Source organism: Talpa occidentalis, unplaced genomic scaffold (genome assembly GCF_014898055.3).
Source record: "Talpa occidentalis isolate TD23 unplaced genomic scaffold, MPIMG_talOcc4v2.1 talOcc4.3, whole genome shotgun sequence".
Classification (NCBI taxonomy): Eukaryota; Metazoa; Chordata; class Mammalia; order Eulipotyphla; family Talpidae; genus Talpa; species Talpa occidentalis.
The window spans coordinates 4,978,229-5,000,879 of record NW_023603184.1 but is presented as its reverse complement, the minus strand read 5'-3'; the positions used below and the strand labels follow the sequence as shown (position 1 = coordinate 5,000,879).

Here is a 22,651-nt window from a genome sequence, read left to right as displayed (position 1 = left end):
ATCTATTCACTATATGTGGTAGAACTCAGCAAACAACAAACTCAATCTTCCCAGAGTTATCAACTTTCCACAGCTATGAGTTGGAGGCATACTGTAACTACTGACCGAGAGCTCAGGTTCTACTATTTCTTTGGTCTCCAATCCTTTCTTGTTCTTAGTTCCAGTGCTCCCTGCACCTCCTGGTGCAGCTGGTTTCCCCTTCTTAGGTGGCCCGCCAGCCTAAAACCAATTAAAAAAACCAAACAAACAAAACCATTTAAGGATTTAGGACAGAGGTTCTTAAACTTTTTTCAGCTCAGAGACATATTAAAATTTTGTTTAGAAAATACTTTTTTTATGTCCACAGAATTTAGCAGTTTTAAAGGCAGTTTCCCTCTAGACCATTATCCAGGACTCTGCAGATGTCCTATTATTATATATTTTTTAATATTTAAAGGGCAGGTTTATTAGGGAAAGGGACAAAAGAATATAGGACACATGCATAGACACCAGCGGGCAGAAGAGCTGCCCCGAAAGGGACAGGTCTGCTAAGAGAGGCCTGCATGGTTGCAGGCAGGCGGCCTTAAGGAGAGTGGCCTTCGAGAGGGAGGTCAGTAAAGAGAAGTCCCAGCAGGGTACAGGTCACGGGCAGGCAGGAAGCTGCTGCCCTGCGGAGGGAGAGAGTTGATGAAAAGAAGTACCTGCATAGGCACAGGTGGGCAGAAGGAGTGCTGCTGCAGATGTCCTATTAAAGAACCTCTAACCAGAATGAGTTAATGACAGAAATTTAAAAAGATGAACTGAATTTATACTACAGTTACAGGTTAATTTGAGAAATTAAGTCCTTATGCTTTTAAGGATCCCTAGATCTTTCCTGTATCAAGACAGTTTCTAAGTAATGACATGCACTCAATACACATCAACCCCAATAACAGAACATATTATGGTGCACTGTAGGACACATTTGTGAAGGAAAAGAGCAGCTGACACGGCCATCTCTGAGTGTTCTAGTCATGCTGAAGATGACTTTTTATTGTTCTATAAAAGAAACTTTTTATTGTTCTACAAGTAGTTTTTTAACTGATTTGCTTGGGTTTTCAAAGTTGATGGATCTTACACTTCATTATTCTTTTTTTTTTTTTTTAATATTTTATTCTTTCTTTTTTTTTTTTTTTTTTAAGATTTATTTATTTATACAAGCACTGGGTACAGTCAGAAGCGCGGGAGGGTGAGAGAATTCACCAGAGCCAGAGCGGGGAGCAGAGCAGGCAGAAGGACCGAAGTACACTGCTGAGGGGAGCAGCGGGCGGCAGGAGAGGTCTGCATGCCATGTGGGACCCTCCTCCGGTGGCCGGGGAGCAGCCAGGGATTGAACCGGCGCCACAGAGGCTGCGGGCAGCTTCGCAACCCAGCGCTCAACTGCTGCGCCACCAGGGAGGCCCTTCATTATTCTTTTGTCTAACCGTAGAACAGTATTCATGGTAGCATTTCTCACTTTATTTCACACTTTGAATTTCTAGTATTTCATAATTATAAAGCAAAATGCTCACGTTTGGTTTGCTATGTCCACTGCTATCTGTAGCTCTTATCTCTCTGTATATTTAATTATGTTATACATCATTTCTATGTGGCTAAGATTAATAAAACAACAAAAACAATGAAGAATTATCAGCAAGGAGATATGCTGAAATTACCATATTCCTTTTCCATGTCTGGAATCAAATTTCTTTTGATATATCCCTTAATAAATTTTTTAATATTAATAATGACCCATCCTTGCAATCTTTTTTTTCCTTGCAAACTTGGAATAAACTTATTTGTTCAGTTTTCATTGTGTCCAAGTGGATTCCACCTGCTAATATTCTACTTAAATATCTTGATTTAAACATTATTTCACCCTGGTTTTGAAAGGTTATAAGAAAAATTGTTTATCACACAGTACACAGTCAACAGCAGTCACAACAGCATGGCAACATATATCACTGTTCAATGTCATTCTTTCTACTTATTCTGGATACTCGTTAAGCAAGTATCTGCACTACAAACTCTAGACTACAAATTAGTCTTCAACATCCAGATTTGCTCTGTAATCAATGTTGCCCTGAGCATATTCTGAGATTTTAAGGTTTGATAAGGAAAACTAAGATGCCAGTTTTTAATCAAATGGAAACCTCTAATATTATCCATTGGTTGGTTTATATCAGCAATGTAATTTTTTGTTGATTTAAAATAAACTCATGAAGAGAGATTTAATTGTTTTCTAACTTTGAAAATAGAAAATTCTATACTCTGGACCTTTTCCTCAATAGCACTCTTGTGTAGTGTAAGAGATACGTCAATTATTTTTTTTTTAAGACATGTTTATTGGCTCAGTAGGTTAGAAGCTGTTACTGTTCTATTTATCTTTTCAAAATAGTAATTTAAGCAGGTTGTGTCTTTTTTTTTTTTTTTTTTTTAAAGAATTCCTAGTAAGGGGCCTCCCACGTGGCGCAGTGGTTGAGCGCTGGGTTGTGAGGCTGCCCGCAGCCTCTGCGGCGCTGGTTCGATCCCCGGCTGCTCCCCAGCCACCGGAGGAGGGTCCCGCATGGCGCGCAGACCTCTCCTGCCGCCCGCTGCTCCCCTCAGCAGTGTCCTTCGGTCCTTCTGCCTGCTCTGCTCCCCGCTCTGGCTCTGGTGAATTCTCTCACCCTCCCGCGCTTCTGACTGTACCCAGTGCTTGTATGTATGTATGTATGCATAAATAAATAAATAAATAAATAAATAAAATGTTTAAAAAAAAAAAAAAAGAATTCCTAGTAAGAATTCAAATAAGAGAACGCCAGCTAACATGGAAGGGGTCAGCAAGATAAGAAGAAAATGGAGTTTGGCAGAAAAATCTGGACAGAGAGGCGGGACTAGTGAGAAAGGAAAAAACAGCTGCCAACTCCCTGCACTGTGGACAGAGTGCCGCAGAGACAGCACAATATGAATGACAGTGTACAGCCTCTGTGGCTAGACACTGTGGCTAGTCCACATCCCAGTTCTGCAACACTAGTCGTTCAATAAATGTATGGTGTGCTCCTGCTATATGCCAGAAACTCTTCTATGCACTGATGATCAAGCAGTGACAGGATCACTATCCTTTAAAGTTTATAACACAGTGTGGGGAGACAAAGTAAACAATAACAATATCAGAGTAAATGTAACAGCATGTGCAGGACACTTAACCTTATGAGTCTTAGTTCCTTTTTCTGGAAAAAGGGGGTCACAAAACACTTATCTCAATGGTTGTTATGATGCTTAAATAAGATTATGTAGTAAAATGTTTCACGTGTAAAAACTGATAAAAATCCACGCTGGGATTCAGAGTAGTGAAAGAGAATGAAACTTTTGGCATCTGGGTTAGATAACTTCAAGCTTTAGATAGTGCACAGGACAAGTTGTTGAAAAGCCAAATTAGCCCTTGGGCATTTTCCCTTCTTTCACATTGTACAGCAGGGATAAGACCTGGACTGGATAATGGCGCCTCAGTGATGTGATTCAGCACATTATTAGCAGAACAACCGAGTTGATGCTACATTTTACTTCATTATTTAATGATGGTTTCTGATACCTTAAAATATACTCCTATACATTTCAACCTCTATTAAAGTTTCAAATATCCAATGGATTGTTGGAGTACTCTATTAAGAGACAGTCTATTGTATTTTGAATGTGGTAATGAGGTCATATCACATGGTATAATATTGAAATAACCATGAGCCCGAGATTCAGACCCTATACCTTAATGAATTCTATATTTAAACTTTACTTTCCAAGTCATCTATTAACCTTAGTGGCAGGTGCCTTTTTTAAGGGTCCTGGTTTGGGTGCTGCACTGTCTTTTGTGTCCTTATCTCCTGCAGCTCCTGAAGCAGCAGTCCTTCCAGGCAAAGGCTTGGGTTCCTTCTTATCAGCAGCTAGACCAGTTTTCTTACCATGTACGAGCTCAACTTTTTCTGAGCATTCTTTGATCTGGAGAATAAAATTGAGATAAATATCATTAAGCCCAACTTTGAAATGTCGCCACTACATTATTAAGAAGTCACTTCTAAACCACAACTACAAGAGAATTCAGAGTAGCTTCTTTTTCAACAAAGATAAATTTTCCAGGGCCTCCCCTGGTGGCGCAGCAGTTGAGCACTGAGCTGTGAAGCTGCCCGCAGTGTCTGCAGTGCCAGTTCGAGCCCCTGCCACCAGCGAAGGTCCCACATGGCGCGTAGACCTCTCCTGCTGTGCCTGCTGCTCCCCTCAGCAGTGTATTTTGTCCGTCTGCTGCTCTGTTCCCTGCTCTGGCTCTGGTGAATTCTCTCACCCTCCTGCGCTTCTGACTATACCCAGTGTTTGTATAAATAAATAAATAAATAAATCTTTAAAAAAAAAAAAAAAAAAAAAAAAGATAATTTTTCCAGGCTTTCTTGGCAGCAGATACACATTAATGTCTATCTTATATCAGAAGCAAATGTGTGTCTTATATCAGAAGCAATTTTATATCACAGCACTGTTTATACCCCTCTACAGATTGGTCACTGAGCTTTATTAAAAAAATGTTATTGTACTTGAGAAATTCTGACTAAAAGGAAACCAATACTCTTTAATTTTCAAGAGAAAAACCATAATGCAGAGGCAGGACTGTTGTCTAGTTTCATTATAACCCATTACTAACCTACCTTATCAAGCTTAAGTTTGTCCACATCAGCTAAGAATGGGTTTACTGCTTTCTCACCAACCACCTTCAAAGCAGTGCCCAATGCTTCAAATGCAGCATCTCTGACTTCAGGGGCAGAATCGTTGATGTGCTATAATCCAGAAATAAGCAAAATAATCTTAATACAAGTCCTTTAAATAATACTGATTTTAATTCAGACTGATGCTGGCTGGATAAAGAACTTGCTTTTGACAATTCATTGAAGTGTAACTTTTCTTGTGCCAATTAACAGTTGCACTTTCACAAATTCTTTTTGGGTTAAGGAAACCTCTGGTGTTCCACTCAGCAGGTTTCCTCCTGCCACCTAAAATAAGCCTCACACAAATGATCTTCAAAGAATCCAAACTGGATACCTACACTTGGCCAGATCCAGTTGAACACCAATATAGAGTCAAAATAATAAGAAATACAATCTTGCCTTTGTATAAATTTCCCCCCCAATTTCAAAGACAGTATATACCTTGAGTAGAGCAGCACAAAATGGCTTTAGCAAGCTCTTTGGTAGGGTAGAAGCAGTACAGTGGCGGAAGCTTCGTGCAATAAAAAGAGATGTCTGTTGCTTGATGGTTGGATTTTTATTATCCATTACTGCTAAAATATCCTCACTGATGTTCTGGAGTGTGGTCTGTAAAAAGAAAAGGTGGTCAGTAAGCTTTTCTCAGCTGTAAAGAACAACTAAAATATTACACTGACAAAACTTTAGAGACAAACCACAAACTCTGTTGTCAACTTACAGTAAGGAAGATTGCATCAATTGCCTCCTGCAGGGCTTGTACTACTTGTGGCTTCTTTTCTTTGAATTTCTCCAAAATGGTTGGCACAACCTGCAAAAGTGAACAACTGGAATATTATTCAGCAACAAAAAGGAATGAAGTACTGATATATTCCACAAGATGCATGAAAATATTATGCTAAGTGAAAGAAAACAGGTACAAAGGACCATATCTGTATGATTCCATTTATATGTATGTCTAATCCATAAAGACTAGAAAGTTGAATAATGATTGCCAGGGATTAAGGGGATGGGAGAATAGGGAAGTGACTGCTAATGAGTACTGGGGTTTCTTTTTGGGGTGATGAAAATATTCTGGAATTAGATAACATGGTCATAGCTATAAACCTTGTGAAGATGCCAAAAAAAATGAATATATACAAGGGTGAATTTTACAGCATGTAAGTTATACCTCAATAAAGCTGTTTGGCTCTACCAAAACAAGCAAGCAAAAATAACATCTAAGTTGAATAAAAAGTCACCTCCTCTCTTGAAAGGCACAAAAATCTTATGCTGGAACAATCAAGGTTTTCATTCTACTCCACCACAGCAGTGCTTCTCAGCCTTTTTATTTTACATTTATACCTTATATGCAACCACATAACCATTTCTATCAGTAACATCTCTTATTAGACAAAAGGGTTCCAACTAGGAATTAGGATGGGGGGAAGGTACAGTATATAATTCTCATCTTCAATACAGTAAGAAAAAAGAAAGAGTACCAGAAATTTAGCAATTTTTTTCATTAGACATATCTTCTTAATCAGTGGTTAGAATTTTTATATTTTTAATTATATCTTTTAAGCAAAAACTAACTTATTAAATATTTATTGAATACATAATATGTATACTGAGTGCCAGGCAATGTGGTTAGCAGGCATATCAAAGTTGTTTTTAAGGTCCGAAAGATATAGCAAAGGTCACTGGCATCTAAAATTTTTTTATTTTCAAGATTTCTCAGAAGTGGTACAGGTAAGAAGGAATGTGGTTCCCATGGAAAAATATAAAAGACATTTTAATGCCAGGAGTTAGTTACAAACTTGAAAATCAAAGTATTTTAATGAATATAAAACTAAAGTTCACTTTTATATATACTGCCAAAAAGACAGTTTATACCTGTCACAAAGTCAGAATAAGATCACAAATCAGAGGGACAGATAATCATCCAACTAAGATTTATTAAGATGTGTCTTAATCATTTTCTAACTTAAAAAGTTATTCCTAATACAAAAGTATAAAATATGCTGTTACTATGTGTTACCATATAAAATATGCTGTTACATATGTGTTACTATGAAGTAACACAAAGCTGACCAAAAGCTAATATATTGCCACTGTATTATAGTTACACACAGATAATTTATAATACTATTCTATAAAAATATTGATTATAATTTTACTCCAATTTATGATTTACATGTCTATGGTTTTCTTTAATTAAAAATTTCTTTTCAATTGAGGTAGCATTGGTGTACAACATTTGTGTTTTAAAAGTATAGCGTCTCGGGCCTCCCCGGTGGCGCAGCGGTTGAGCGCTGGGTTGCGAACCTGCCCGCGGCCTCTGCGGCGCCGGTTCGATCCCCGGCTGCTCCCCGGCCACCAGAGGAGGGTCCCGCATGGCGCGCAGACCTCTCCTGCCGCCCGCTGCTCCCCTCAGCAGTGTACTTCGGTCCTTCTGCCTGCTCTGCTCCCCGCTCTGGCTCTGGTTAATTCTCTCACCCTCCCGCGCTTCTGACTGTACCCAGTGCATGTATAAACAAAAAAAACAAACAAACAAACAGATAAATAAATAAACATGCCTCTATAAAAAAAAAAAAAAAAAAAAAGTATAGCGTCTCCCCACTCAGGCATTACCACAATGCACCCACCACCAACACTCTGGGTTTTATAGGCCCCTAGTTTTTATTATCTGGTAGCAAGCTAGTCATGATTTATTTTTATTTGGTAGTGTCTTCTTTTTTTCAGTTCTCTGAAATTATTTTTAATGCTATGAGTAAGCAAGCTCCAAATACCATAATGCAAATGAAATTAGACATTAGCTTCATAAAATAACACTGACACATGACTATGGACTATTAGGAGACTGTTGAGTCAATCTACAGAAATGGTCAAGTGGTTGGCAAGTTAAGCCCTAAAAGTCAGTCAAGTCAGTATTCAGAATGTTGAACCATTTATGTACCAGATTTAAAGGACAAAAGACAGATGCTGTAGTTAAAGAAAAGATATCAATCAACTAAAAGTTACCAAACAGTTGAAACTGATACCAATATTATATTCAATGATTGTCTCCAGATTTTCTTAGAATACATCAAACTGATATATTACCAATAATGTAATCTATGTAAGTAAATTATTAATTTTTTTAAATAGGGAAAACACTATAAAACACACGATAGCAATCTCACGTCCAGTGTTTTTTTTTTTTTGTGTGTGTGTGTGTGTGTGTTTTTAACATTTTAAAAGGACAGGTTTATTAGGAAAAGGAGGAAGAGAGGCACCTGCACAGTCACAGGTGGGCAGGAGAGCTGCCTCACTTCCAATTTTTTATTGCCTTTCTTAAATCTCATTTTCATTCTGTCCTGGTTATCATAAGTTATATTTTATCCTGTTATACTGTCTATTAGGTTGTAAGAACAAAGCAAGATGTTAAATAATAAGCAAATCAACTTAACTAATACCTTAGGCCAAGTGCATGATTTCCTACATTAGGCTCATGAATTTAGTTACAACCAACATAGTGAAATATTGTGAGGTACCATGCTGAATATTAATCAAACTTAAGTGAAAAATTTACTTGCCCAATGTATAAAGATCCTAGCCAAAGAGTTGCTTTAAAGTATAAAGCAAAGGAGACTGCCATTTTCTGTTATTGATTTGTATCTAAAAAGGAGTATTACTTACGTGTCCTGCATATTGCCCAAATTTCTTCCTTAGTCCAACTGCCAGGCCAGTAAGACATTTTGCTGCCAAAGCCACCAACATAACATTGGTATCCTTTCCAACAACCTACAAAGGGAGAACAAAAGGAAAACAAACTAATAAAAGCCCTATAGAAGAGAACTGAAAATTTATTTTTTTTAAAGATTTATTTTTTTATTTATATAAGCACTGGGTACAGTCAGAAGTGTGGGAGGGTGAGAGAATTCACCAGAGCCAGAGCGGGGAGCAGAGCCGACTGAAGGACCGAAGTACACTACTGAGGGGAGCAGTGGGTGGCAGGAGAGGTCTGCACGCCATGTGGGACCCACCTCCGGTGGCCAGGGAGCAGCCAGGGATCGAACCGGTGCTACAGAGGCTACAGGCAGCTTCGCAACCCAGCGCTTAACCACTGTGCCACCAGGGAGGCCCTGAAAATTTATTCTTAAAAGAACTCTGAAAGCTACTCAGTCAATGGATAACCAATTTTGTTTCCTACTGAGGAAGAAAAATTCTTTTTGATAATACCAACTTTGGGAGCTTCCCTTGATTATGTTTAGTCTCCTATCCTAACGTTCTACCAATAAAACACATGCAAAACCACAACTTCAAACTGCTAACTCTCCATTTGGGCTGTCAGCCTAGCACGACTATGTATGAGGTGACTTTGATAACCTCAGAGAAGATGGAGGCCTGCTGACTTTGTTTTGGGGAGGAGAAAGTCAAAAGACAACGTATCTATGATAGACACCAGGGCAGCAGCTCTAATATATCAAGGAACACCAGGGAAAACTGCTGTAAGTACCCTGAAGTACCTTCAAGAAGTCCACTGGGACTCTAAATTTCAAATGCCATTGCAGCCATTCCTTTGAGGGCACTTCTGGTCTCGCAGCTGCCATCTTAGCTAATGATCACCACGTTTGCATTTAGTCTTAGCAGATTCTTCTCCAGCATTGTTTATATGCTTGCCCTCCTATACTAGATTACACAAAGCCCAGAACTTATCTAAACTCACAGGTTAAATAGCTACACCTGTGTCAAATTAACAAGACAGACTGCCCAGGTTCCTTCCTGCTAAGACTTTACTGTGGTATACCGGCCAGGTCAGCCAGGGTTAAAAGTGCTCTTTTTTATTTAATTTTTTTAAAAGATTTGTTTGTTTGTTTGTTTATTTATTTATATAAGAACTGGGGTACAGGCCAGATGCACGGGAGGGTGAGAGAATTCACCAGAGACAGAGCTGGGAATAAAACAGGCAGACTGACGAAATACACCACTGAGGGGAGCAGCGGGTGTGACAGGAGAGGTCTGCTGCGCCATGTGGGACCCTCACCAGCGGCTGGGATCGAACCGGTGCTGCAGACATCACGGACAGCTTCACAGCGCCACGCTCAACCGCCTGCGCCACCAGGGGAGGCCCAAAAGTGCTCTTTTTTAAAGTCCCCTTGCTATTTCACTCTTTTCCCAGGTAAAAGTAATGCTTTCATAGTAATATGAATTTCATCCAGTCTGTAAGATCTGTTGTTCCATAAGTAGCATACTTCATGCCAGAACCCCTGAATTAAACAACACTTAACACATAACAAGCAAGGAAGTTCTAGTTGGCACCTACACTTACTTCCAAAGTGCTAAAGAATAAGGATTAAGAAAAGGGATGAGCATTTATTAAAAACAAATTAGATGCTATAATGTTACAGGTGTTTTATAATCCCTTTTTAATTTTCACTCCTGACCTATGATGTACTCAATTTTACAGATTTCAAAAATTAAAGAGATTAACTTGTTCAAGATCCCAGAGTTAGCATATATTAGTGCTATGATTTATACGTAGGTCTCTTTTAACTCCAAAGCTTTTGCTCTCTTTACTAAAGCATACTCTATGCTGTGGCAAATACATTTTTCTCATGAGAAGATGAGATCAGGGTCCTAATAAACATGTTGTTAAATCTCGAATTATTACCCTAAGTCTGGGAAAGAAAAAAATTCCATTCAATTCTACATTGAAGTAACTATTGACATGTGTAAATATGCAGATTATGTCAAGTATTTTTTTTTTAAGATTTTTTAATTTATTTATGCATCAAGAACTGGGGTACAGGCCAGGGGTGGAAAGGTGAGAGGATTCACCAGAAACAGAGTGGAGAGCAGAACAGGAAGATCTACTGAGGGGAGCAGCGGACGAGACAGGCAAGATCTGCTGCGCCATGTGGGTTGCTCCCTGGCCAGGGATCTAACTTGTGTTGCAGTGGCTGCGGATATCTTCATAGGCTGTGTCTCAACCCCTTGCGCCACCAGGGAGGCCCTGTCAAGTATTCTTTAGATGCTAGATTTTATGAGATGGTAATCAAAAACATGCCAGACACCATTCCAAGAAATCCCAGCTCAATGAATATGGGGTGGGACTTGGACATTTTAATACAGCTGTATTTTAATACAGCTCAGAGTGCTTGTTTTGTTAATTTTTCATTGTTTTAAATATTTTAGCCAGTTTTTTAACACTTGTTTGTAGAGTTTCTTTACCAGACTCTTACCATGTGAAGAGGGAAAGAAGTGTCTCCTGCTACCTTAGATCTCAGAGAAATCTATTGCCTATGTTTACCCAAATATAAAATCCATGATGTTCGCTGTAGAACAGTGAGAGATTATATTTATACCCATATGCCAATAGAAATCACAGGTATTTGAAAAGCTAATATCCTAAGAAAATGCATGTAGAGAACACCAATTAAATATTAATATGGAAAAATAAAAGCATTTGAGGCATTGAGAATTCAGTGACACAGCAATAACAGTCCTGATAAAAATTCTCTGTTTGAAGAATTTACAGAGAATTTGAAGTTCTCTTCAAAGTCACCAGTTTCTCCCCCCTCGTAGGGCCTCTACTCTTCCTCTTTCCTTCCACACTCCAGGTTGATGAAATCTTTTCCTTCAGGGTAATTCTCACTTGATGAGTCTTGCCTGGGTCTGTGGCTCTTCAAAGTGGAAGCCTGATGACTGAATAAAGACTGACAAATCATATCCTTCTCCAAATCCCACTTGGACAAAAGCATAGGAAGGCCAACTATGACAACACACAGTCCATCCTCACATTCCTGGATTTCATATTTGTGAATTTACCTTCTAGTTAAAATTTATTTTTAACCCCCTAATCAGTACCATGCCACTTTTCTGGTTACTCACAGACTAGCACAGAGCTGTGAAAATGCTGAGCTGCCTGATGAGCACATTCCTAGCTGAGACTGAATAAAGCAACACCCTGGCTTCTTTCGGCTCTCATGCTGTCAACAAGCAGCTTTCTCATGATCTTTTTAGTGGCTTTTTTTTTTTTCATTTTATGTTTTTCTTTTGGTGCTTTCACTGTTTAAAATGGCCCCCAAGTGCAGTGCTGAAGAGCTGTCTACTGTTCCTAAGTGCAAAAAGACTAAGATGTGCTTTATAGAGAAAATGTGTGTTAGCTAAGTTTTCTCCAGGCATGAGTTATAATGCTCTTGCCTGTGAGTTCAACGTTAATGAATCAATAATATATATTAAATAAAATGATGTCAAAATAAAGCACGTTATATACTGTTGACAGATGAAAATCTTGTGACCAAATCACAAGACTTGAAAATCAAGGTTAGACCAGGACACTAACCCTGAATCTCCCCTTGGAGTAGTGGTTCAGTATTCGCTAATTCAGTGTTCACGATGACTTTACAGAACATAACCATGAACAATGAGAATTACTGTACTTACATATGTACATAATTAAAGATTAACCCTGCTTCACATACCATTCTAGTCCATTATAATTTCAGGTTGAGGAAACAAACAAAACAGTTTTCAACCTTGCTGTATTCAAGATGTCTTCAGAATTTGTTCTTAAGTTCCATAACTATAGTCACAGTTTTGACCTATACTTTCAGCTTCCATGAAGAGCCACTACATATAAAACTATCTACCAGCAACATTCAATGTGGTTGAAACTAAGCAATACCAAAGGAGTTTTCTAAAAATATTTATTTAGTACTTGACTGCTTTATAATTGATCACACATCTCTCCACATCTTTTGCTTTATGTGCTGATACATCCACTTACTACCTAAGAAAAAACATTCTTGATATTTTATGTTAGTCTCATTAAATAGGGCCAATTAATATCTCATCCTACAGAATTATAAAATTGGAATATCTGGTTCTAGGTTAGCAAGATGCTTTTTTTTTCTTGGGGTTTGCACGAATTATTAAATAGCACACATAAAAGGCAAAGTGATAATAGGCAGTCTGAAAACCAATCCCTCCATACTAACCTTAGGACAATCAATTTAAACAATTCTTTAAAATATATATGCCTATATGGGCCTCCCTGGTGGCGCAGCGGTTGAGCGCTGGGTTGCGAAGCCAACCAGCCTCTGCAGCGCCAGTTCGATCCCCAGCTGCTCCCCGGCCACCAGAGGAAGGTCCCACATGGCGCGCAGACTTCTGCCGCCCGCTGCTCCCCTCAGCAGTGTACTCAGTCCTTCTGCCTGCTCTACTCCCCGCTCTGGCTCTCACCCTCCTGCGCTTCTGACTATACCCAGTGCTTGTATAAATAAATAAATCTTAAAAAAAAATATATATATATATATATATATGCCCATAACTGAAAAACAAAAACAAACAATTACCAGTGGGTCCTTACAAGGAATGTAACTGTGATTAAAAAAAAAAGTGACTGAGGGCCTCCCCGGTGGCGCAGCGGTTGAGCGCTGGGTTGCGAAGCTGCCCACAGCCTCTGCAGTGCCGGTTCCCGGCTGCTCCCTGGCCACCTGAGGAGGGTCCCACATGGCGCGCAGACCTCTCCTGCCGCCCGCTGCTCCCCTCAGCAGTGTACTTTGGTCCTTCTGCCTGCTCTGCTCCCCGCTCTGGCTCTGGTGAATTCTCTCACCTTCCCGCGCTTCTGACTGTACCCAGTGCTTGTATAAATAAATAAAAATAAATCTTTAAAAAAAAAAAAAAGGGACTGAGGAAAAGAAATTCAATGGCCAGATCTGTTGTTGGAATCCCAATGGTGAAATGTGCCACATTTACCTTCTTTAATGCTTTTACTAAATCTGCATAATCGCCTGCTTCCAGTTTGGGGTTTTTCACTAGTACTTCGACCGCCTCCAGGGCTTCTTTTCTCTCTTGCCATTTTTTTGCCTCCTGCAAAACACAACTTGAGTCACTTGTAGAATAGAAAATAGAGTAAAGTAAGTATTTCTTCCATGCTACTAACCCAAAGATATAAATTTTTTGTTTTCAGAATTTTTTCTAAGGCTAGCTAAAAAACAAAACTGGAAAACTGCTGCCACTCAGAATGTTTTGTTTATACATAAAAATTTTACTCATATAATAAATCTTTTCATAAATTTCATAGCCCTAAAGTTCTCTAATAAGTAAACAGAATGAGATGCCATAGACTTTTTATTTTCATTTGTTAGGCAAATGTTTATAAGTAGCTGTTAAACAGAAAACATTGCTAGGAAGCGTTTCTAGTATATGTCAGTGGCACAACTACCGGAGAGAGGGCTTTTCACATTTGTGGCAACTTTAATAGATGAGAAAATAACAATCATATAACCAACAACCAAAACTGTTCTAATCTTGGAAATCAGTTTTCCAGATTGTGGGTATAAACAATCCTTTTGTTTTATGGTCACAAATCATTCAATGATTTGAATAGCCACTACCTAAAAGAACTGAATAGGGATATAAAAAAGGTAAGAGACTTATCACCCTGAAAGAGATTATAGTTCTATTTAATTTATCGAACATCTATTTGTCACAGAGGTTCACAGGATACTCCAGGAGCTCAGAGCAGAGGTAGGAAGATGTTCAATGAATAACTATCAGGTCATGATCACTATGAAAGGAGAAGTATTGGCTGCTTTTGTGATACAGTAAGAGGACTGAACCGAGTTCAGGCTGAAAGATAGGCTCCCCTAAGAAGTGATGCTTAGAGTACTAGGGGATGAAGAGGTATTATGAGGGGAATGGGGAGGAAGGGGAGAATGTTATAGGCAGAAAGAAGAGCAAATGTTAAGGCCCAGAGTTTAGAAAAAAAGAAAAGTGTGGCATGTTCAGTCTGATTGGAACACAGAGAGTGAGAACAATGAGAGATGTGGCTAGAAGGTAGGTGGGAGACTCAAAGGTGCCATGGATAGCCTAAATGGCCACGGGATGATTTCAGACATCATCTTAGAACCCATGGAAGCCACTGAAGGGTTTAATAGGTAATGATATAGAAAGATTCACATTTTCAAAAATGACACCTCTAATTATATTGTGAAATATGATGGAAAGGAGGCAAGAGCAGAGACAGGAAGGCTTGAATGAAGACCACTGTGTCACACCAAGGCAAGAGATGATGGTGATGGCTGGGATAAGACTGTTTCTCAGTTGGGGATAATTTTGTCTCCTGGGGTATATTTGGCAAAGTCTGTTGATATTTTTGATTGTCTTAACTTGGGGGTGATGGTATTACTAATATCTGGTGGTTAAAGGACAAGACGTTAAACATCTTATGATGAACAGGACAGCTGCCTAAAATAAAGAATTATCTGGCAAAAAATATCAACAGGCCAAGAAATCCTAGTAGCAGTGGGATGAAAAAAAAGAGAACGAATCTGAGAAAGATGTTAAGATAAAATTGGAGAAATAATGAGGAAAAGGAAGAAGTCAGAAAAAAAGTCTGGTTTTTGGCAAGACATGTATTGCACTTTTTTTTGTCTTTTGTGGTTTTTTTGTTTTTGTTTTTGGCACATCATGTAAAGAAAAGTGCTATAATGGGTACAGACACAAAGGGAAGAAAGAGGAAGAAGACTGATTCAGAAGTCTAGTAGACTGATTCAGTCTACTAGATCTGGGTAGGAGGGAGTGCACTACCAGGAAAGGACTCAAAAAAGCATTTTCTGATTATATTCATTTAAATGAAAGTGATTTATTTTTACTTACAATTTTGTCATAAAAGTCTTTAGGAAGTTTGGAAAGAATTTCTACAGCTTCCAAAAGCTCATAAGCATCTATCTGTGGCACTTCATCACCATCGTCACCACCTTCGAGGAGAAAAACAAAATAAAGTGTAAAAATGGATGGATGGGGGCCTCCCCGGTGGCGCAGTGGTTGAGCGCTGGGTAGCGAAGCTGCCTGCAGCCTCTGCAGCGCCGGTTCGATTCCCGGCTGCTCCCCGGCCACCGGAGGAGGGTCCCACATGGTGCACAGACCTCTCCTGCCGCCCGCTGCTCCCCTCAGCAGTGTACTTCGGTCCTTCTGCCTGCTCTGCTCCCCGCTCTGGTGAGTTCTCTCACCCTCCCGCGCTTCTGACTGTACCCAGTGCATGTATAAAACAAACAAACAAACAAACAAACAAATAAATAAATGAAAAACATGCCTTTATTAAAAAAAAAAATTAAAAAAAAAAAATGGATGGATGGTTTTACTCCACAGTTACCAGTTCTTTCATAGCCCTGGTGAAATCTTCATACAGAAGGGATCCGAGTTCTACAAACAACATCTGTTATATTCCATGGCAGTCCTACAGAATGAACCTAGTGAACATAGGTTTTTGCAGCTTACCTCCCTCAGCATCGCCACCAGTCGACTGCTGATGTTCTAATTTAGCTTCTAGCTCTTGTTGGGAACGTAGAAACCTAGTTGGTTTAGGAGCACCTGTTGGCAGTTTGATCCATTCTTCCTCTAATTCTTTCAACTGCAAATATCATAAAATGTTTTAAGACCTGCCTCCATCTCTACCACAGGAGAACATACTTAACATTTACATTACTAACATTAGACCCAAATTTCTAACAAGAGAAGATAAATTTAAAATACATACATTTTGTACTATATGTCAAATTGATATTTACTCATGAAGATTTATATGACCAAGGGCCTCCCTGGTGGTACAAGGGGTTAAAACGTAACCTATGAAGCTGTCCACAGCATCTGCAGCATGAGTTCGATCCCTGGCCAGCCAGGGAGCAACCCACAAGGCACAGCAGACATCTCCTGATTCTCCCACTGCTCCCCTCAGCAGTGTACTTTGGTCAATCTGCCTGTTCTGTTCCCCACTCTGTCTGTGGTGAATCCTCTCGCCACCCCGCCCCATACACACACCTCTGGCCTGTACCCCAGCTCTTGTATGCATAAATAAATTAAAAAAAAAAAATCTTTAAAAAAAAAAAAAAGATTTATATGTCTAAGCACTTAGAAGAATAAAATCTGCCTTTTAGGACACTCTAAATTCATGAATTCAGAATATTTGCACAAGTCTCCAAAACCAATTATAACAGAAATATATAGAGAATATATTTTGTCTAAACAGATATTAAGTCCTGCCACATGCACAATAAATGGATTTTTAAAATTCAATTGATTCAACACTAATATATTAGCATCACCCCAAATGCATGCATGATATTTAAATTGAGAGGTCAAAGTAAGAGTAGACACAGTTCATTATGCTCAGCAAAATCAACCGATTTCATAATTAGGAATAAAAAAACACTAATTACTTGTGAGGGCAGAATATCAACTACAAAGGCAGGAAGAAAATATTTTCATCTTAGTCTTATACAAAGACAACCAAAACAAACATATGTCTCACCTGGACAGAGTTGATATTTTGTAATGGGGGTCTCAGAGCATCTCGAATCCATCTATAAATCTCCACAGCAATTAGTTTGGCTTCATCTCGAACAGCCTTCTCTCGGGACTCGAAGAGTTTTGGCAAAACTTTGATAATTGGCTTAAGCAAGATGATTTTGGAGCCAAATTCACTATAGGTAAAAATTGGGGAAAAAGTGTCAACATGCAAAATGATTGGGGAGTAAAAGTGTTAGCTTTCACTCAGAATTCCAAACCTATATAAAAAAGGGATAATATAAGTTATTTTTAAGACAGAAAAAAGGGGGAACTTAATAATCACATCTATGTGTAAATATCATTCTTCTAATACTATTACTCAATATCTAGGGTCCAAAATAACATTATTATTTTAAAACTAACTTTCCAGGTAACCAGACAAGGAATAATGCAAATCTATAAAGGAGCAACACTTGGGTAATATTTATATATGTGTATGTAAATACTTACATATATGTAAAAGCTTAAAAATATAAACAAATGAGTATAAATACTTACATGAATGAAAATTTTTAATAAACTTTTAAAAATATTTTATTTTATATAATTCTTACATCATTTTTCATTTTTGCACAATGTATGCATTTTCATTTTGATTATATTCCCCATAAAAATGCCCCCCCCCCTTATTTTGACGCTAGTCCTTCCTCCCGCCCCCCCCCGCAGTGTGTCTCTGGTTTATAGCTGCTTGCTGATTTTGAGTCTTACTCAAATTAGTATTAATTTAGTATTAATTAGTCTTAATTAGTCTTTTTCCTGGTCCCTTATTTAGGTTTTCTAAATTTCTGCTATGAGTGAAACCATCCGGTATTTTTCCTTTTCTTTCTGACTTATTTCGCTGAGCATGATCCCTTCTAGCTACATCCATGTTGCTGCAAACTGAATGTGTTAATAAACTCTTTTAATAGTTCTTATAATTAAGGTGGCAACTTGAAAGATCATTAATCCTGGTAGTGTGTATTCATTCTTGACTTTGATGCTATTATACTGTAACTCCAGGCAACTCAAATCTCTTTGCTTCAGTTCTCCATAGGGAAAACAATTGCATTCTGGCTTCTTTTAATAAGATAGTACATTTAACCTTATAACTCTGTCACATATATTTTTAAGTTCCCAACCACCCAAATTAGGTTTCTGACTTACTGCTAACATTTAGGATAACAAATTCTGGAGCAAGAGGGACTTAGTTATGAAAAAACACTGATATTCTGCAATAGGAGTCATGTAAAAATTATTTAACTATTATCTAATATGCAGAAATTTATCTCATGTGTATAAATGAGATTTTCAGTAAAAACTACTGGCATATTCTGAGATTAAAGAAGGAAACTGAATATGCTTTCCCTAGAAAGTGATATTTAACAAAACACCTGGTTGTGTAAGCAGTTTAAAAACGGATTATTATAACATGAAAATAAACTAGATGATAGTCAAGATTTCCCTTTAAATCCTTTTTACTTTAATAGAAAAGTACACTTTAACTTGGTTTAGCTAAAGACGGGAGGAAAAGAAGTTATGGTGATGCTAAACCAATCTATTTAGGGGCACTCATCATGGTCCCTGAAGAACCTAACATTTGGGATCTCTCATTTTCCCCAACATTACATTATTTCATGTTTGTGTTTCTCTATCCTGGCCTATCTCTGAAATATATCTACATCCATCTGTATCTATATCTATATAAAGATGGAGCTGGTTCATATAGAAAATATATACCTTAACAAAACCTAATTTTGATACTAACGCTATTACTACAGAAGAAACAAAAGACTTCAATAAGTCCATTTTAGGGGCCATAGAATATTTTTGTTCTCTAAAGTTTGAGGAGACTCTGGAGCCTAGGGTCGAGCATTCTGACTTCAAGGTTCTCAAAGGTCCCAGAGCTATCTGACTCCATTATAGATTCTAAGATGGTTTCAGATAAAGAAAGAACCAAGTAAGATGGGACAAAATAAAATATAAAACACCTTTGAAAATCAGTGGACACTGGTAAACATCCTGAGGCTCTGAGGTTAATAGGGAGGGGGAGGGAAAGGGACAAGAGGACAGAAGGGATGATGGTGGGAAAAAATAAAATAACCCATGGAATGATACCCAGTCCAATTAATGTAATTTACACACTGGCACACACACACACACACCATGGTACTTTATTACAAATAAAGGGGGAAAGAAATGGGTCTAACTGACTATTGTGATTAAGTCCTCCCTCCAAAAAAACCCCACCACATCTGCTACACTATAATAGACTAGAAACAAGGAAAAATTTATCAAACAAGAATGTAAGGGAAAGTAAAATTTTATAAAAGAACATTATAAATCAAGTGAGAGATAATCTAAAATTTTAAGATTTATAAACAGGATAATTTAACAAAATATAAGACCTTTGATACTTCACATGAGCTGGCCACCAAAGGAAGCATTTTCACCAACAAGTAGGTCATATACAATCACAGGAGATTTGAGTTGGAAAGATCTTCACTTGTATAGGACATACATTTAGGATTTCGCTAGAGCTGCTTTCTAAAGCATCTCATGTGGATAGTATTGGGGACAGGATATCAGATTAGAAAGACTGCCAAGTCAGAACAAACTAGTGGTTTGTCTAATTCAGATTTCCATAGCAAATTACAGCTACTTGTCCTGAATGAGATCCCATTCATGAAAAACTTCACTGCCAAACAAGAAGAAATTCTAGGGTTGAAAATAACATTACATAAGAGTAAAAGTTATTTTCTATTTGCTATTACTGTGCTTCTGTTTAAAGGCCTGCAGCATTTGCTTCTATTTTACTAAAAAGGCACCTATGAAAGGTTTGCTTTAGCCAACAAATGGTATCTTTAGCTAACATTTCGAAGTACATTAATTTATGCTTGAGGATACTGATAGAAAAAAGGAGCTGCTTAAATACCTTATCGAGAGCTTTTCCATAAAAAGGCCAATTTATTAATATGGGGTGATGTCAGAAATATACCCTGCTCAACCTTCCTTAGAAAGGGATTTAGATAAATATGCAACACACTTGAAGGCTAAATTACTTCAAACAAAGTGTCACACTTGAGGAATGACTGGCTTTTCCAGGTCACTTTCTGTTGGTGGGGCATGCCAAGTCAAGTTCGGCAGCTTTTGTTTCTGTTTAAACCAGAAGCCCAAATTCAACTGCGAGTTGAGAGAAGTAAAGATTAAGAGAAGTAAAGTAATTACTTCTAATTAAGAAAAGTAAAGTAAAAAGAGAAAGTCTCACCTTAAGGCTTTCCTCAGAGTCTCTATACAGGCCACGATGATCTTGGGGTTCTTATTGTCCAGGCCTTTCAGGAGTTCTTCTTGCACAGCCTCTGCTTTCTCAATTTCTATGTACATTAGACAAATCTCGATGCCTAGCTCCTTGGCTTTGGCTTTGGGTTGGTTGAACACTTTACTTACAACACCAGACACAACTTCTCCTGTGGTTCTGTAATACAGATTGTGAAAAACCACACCAAATACTTTACCAGAAAGAGCTGGGGAAAGGTCTGGGGTGTAGGAGGAGGGCGAATAAGCACTTTTAAAAAAGCTTACAAATTCAGTAAATGAGTGTCCAAGTGTTTAAATTTATGATCAAGAATATTAAAAAAAAAAAGCTTATGTAAACCATAAAGGTTTAAGACATATCACACCAGACAATGATGAGGAACCAAAGTTTCTGTTTAGAAATGTAAAAAATTCAAACAAGAAAGCCAAAAATTCCTTGAAATCCCACTACCCAGAGAAAATTAGTTTCAACTTTTGGGTACCCATCTTCCAAACCTTTCTAAGCACATAGGTAGATCTATTTTACAACAGTAGCATTATAAAGTTCTGGCCTTTTTTTTTTTAAATTTATTTATACAAGCACTGGGTACAGTCAGAAGCGTGGGAGGGTGAGAGAATTCACCAGAGCCAGAGCAGGGAACAGAACAGGCAGACTGACAAAATAAACTGCTGAGGGGAGCAGCGGGCACTGCAGGAGAGGTCTGTTGCACCATGTCGGCCCCTCGCCAGTGGCCGCTGCAGAGGCTGTGGGCAGCTTCGCAGCCCAGCGCTCAACTACTGCGCCACCAGGGGAGGTCCAAGTTCTGGCCTTTTTTTTTTTTTTAAATCACTTCAAACACTTCTTAGGACATAAGAATTTCTTCACAGAGAAAATGGATATGTTATTTTTAATAGAAGAGACTTTCTGACTCTTGGCAAGACTTGATACTAATTTGTTTTCAGTTTCTTTTAAATTAAATAAAACCTGTACTACTAAAAATTAGAATAACTGTGTAGGTTGGGATTACATTCAGTATTTGTCAAAACAGTTTCTGGTATCAGAAGGAAAATAAAATCTAAAAAGCAATAGATTCACCAGGGGCAAGGGTAATTCAATGCCAATTAATAAAACTGACAAATTAATGGTTATCTTTATTGCTATAATCTCCAAAGAAGTCAAATACATATTTTTGTTTTGGTTTGGTTTCTTTTTGGCTTTTTAATTTTTTTTCAAGTATTTGTACAATTAAGCCAAGGGTTCCTTTTTATTCTTATTAATAGAGTGTCTTTCAGGGAAGTCCTCCATAAAAAAAAGTTAGAAAAATCAGGTTTATGAGGTAGGGGATGGTAGGGTGACTAGAAACCTCTATCATCTATAGCTCAAGTCAAACAGACTGGGAAGCAGAGAGGTTGTTTAGTTACCATCACCTCTCCCAAGAGATAAAAATGTCTAATGACCACAGATTCTCTTGTAGAAGTTTTTTGCAGTGCTTAAATGTCTTCAGTGAAATGTTAGTAATTAGTTTCGTAGCCTCAGTTTCTTTTCTAAAAGTTACTAAAGATCTTGCCTCTTAATTCCTATACAAAAGGGCCGAAAAAAAAATCATTTCCTCAATAAATTCCAAGGTAAAAACTCAAGATTTGATTGCCAATTTGTTCCTCTTTAGAATCACATACACTTTAGACTGAGAACAGATAAAGAGTGAATGAAAAACAAGTATTAAGCAGCTATAAAAGTCAAAAGATTAGTACCTTTAAAATTGCTAGTAACTAAAGACAGTGATCCATAAATAAATGTGAATTAATCCATGGAGCACCAGACAAGGATTTTTACCACAACAGTTGGAAACTACTTACTTTCCTGCTACATGGGCATTTTCAACATAAACAAGTGCAGCTTCTAATCCTTTCAACTGAACCACAGCATTGGAATCAGTCACAAATTTTTTGATCAATCCTAAAAATTTGGACCATTCTGGGCTCTTTTCATCCTTTATTTTCTGGAAGATCTTTAGGGCCTCTTCATATCCACTCAGCCTTGCTTTCCACAGCTAAAAGGAAAGTATTTTGAAACAAAACAAAATGTAACGATATTATTAGTATTAACTCTTAATTGGGGGAGATGAAAAGACTATGCCAGATAATAAACAAAGGGCACATGATCAGAAACAAAAAAGGAGCTTAAGAAATGCAGGTTGTTTTTAAGAAAAACTAGTTAATAAACTATTCCTTGTAAGTACTTATTGAGATTTATATTTTGCCAACACCATCTAGAATTGGTAATAGGCCACTCTAAATATATGTCACTTTGTGTTCAAGTATTAGTTACTGATTCTTTATAATTT

At 37.9% G+C, this 22,651-nt stretch overlaps 1 protein-coding gene across 2 annotated transcripts in view; it reads right to left on the bottom strand.

Moving 5' to 3' along the window:
- The window catches only part of CKAP5 (cytoskeleton associated protein 5), a 77,962-nt gene that overhangs the window by 31,118 nt on the left and 24,193 nt on the right, over window positions 1–22,651 (bottom strand). For both annotated transcript variants that reach the window (XM_054699231.1, XM_037522354.2), the window contains 12 exons: window positions 22,164–22,357; window positions 20,281–20,487; window positions 16,999–17,170; window positions 15,969–16,101; window positions 15,348–15,448; window positions 13,443–13,556; window positions 8,379–8,483; window positions 5,440–5,529; window positions 5,166–5,330; window positions 4,668–4,796; window positions 3,790–3,972; window positions 106–219 (listed from right to left, as the gene is read on the bottom strand). In XM_054699231.1, the coding sequence (XP_054555206.1) occupies window positions 106–219; window positions 3,790–3,972; window positions 4,668–4,796; window positions 5,166–5,330; window positions 5,440–5,529; window positions 8,379–8,483; window positions 13,443–13,556; window positions 15,348–15,448; window positions 15,969–16,101; window positions 16,999–17,170; window positions 20,281–20,487; window positions 22,164–22,357 (1,707 nt within the window). The remainder of the gene's footprint in view (window positions 1–105; window positions 220–3,789; window positions 3,973–4,667; window positions 4,797–5,165; window positions 5,331–5,439; window positions 5,530–8,378; window positions 8,484–13,442; window positions 13,557–15,347; window positions 15,449–15,968; window positions 16,102–16,998; window positions 17,171–20,280; window positions 20,488–22,163; window positions 22,358–22,651) is intronic.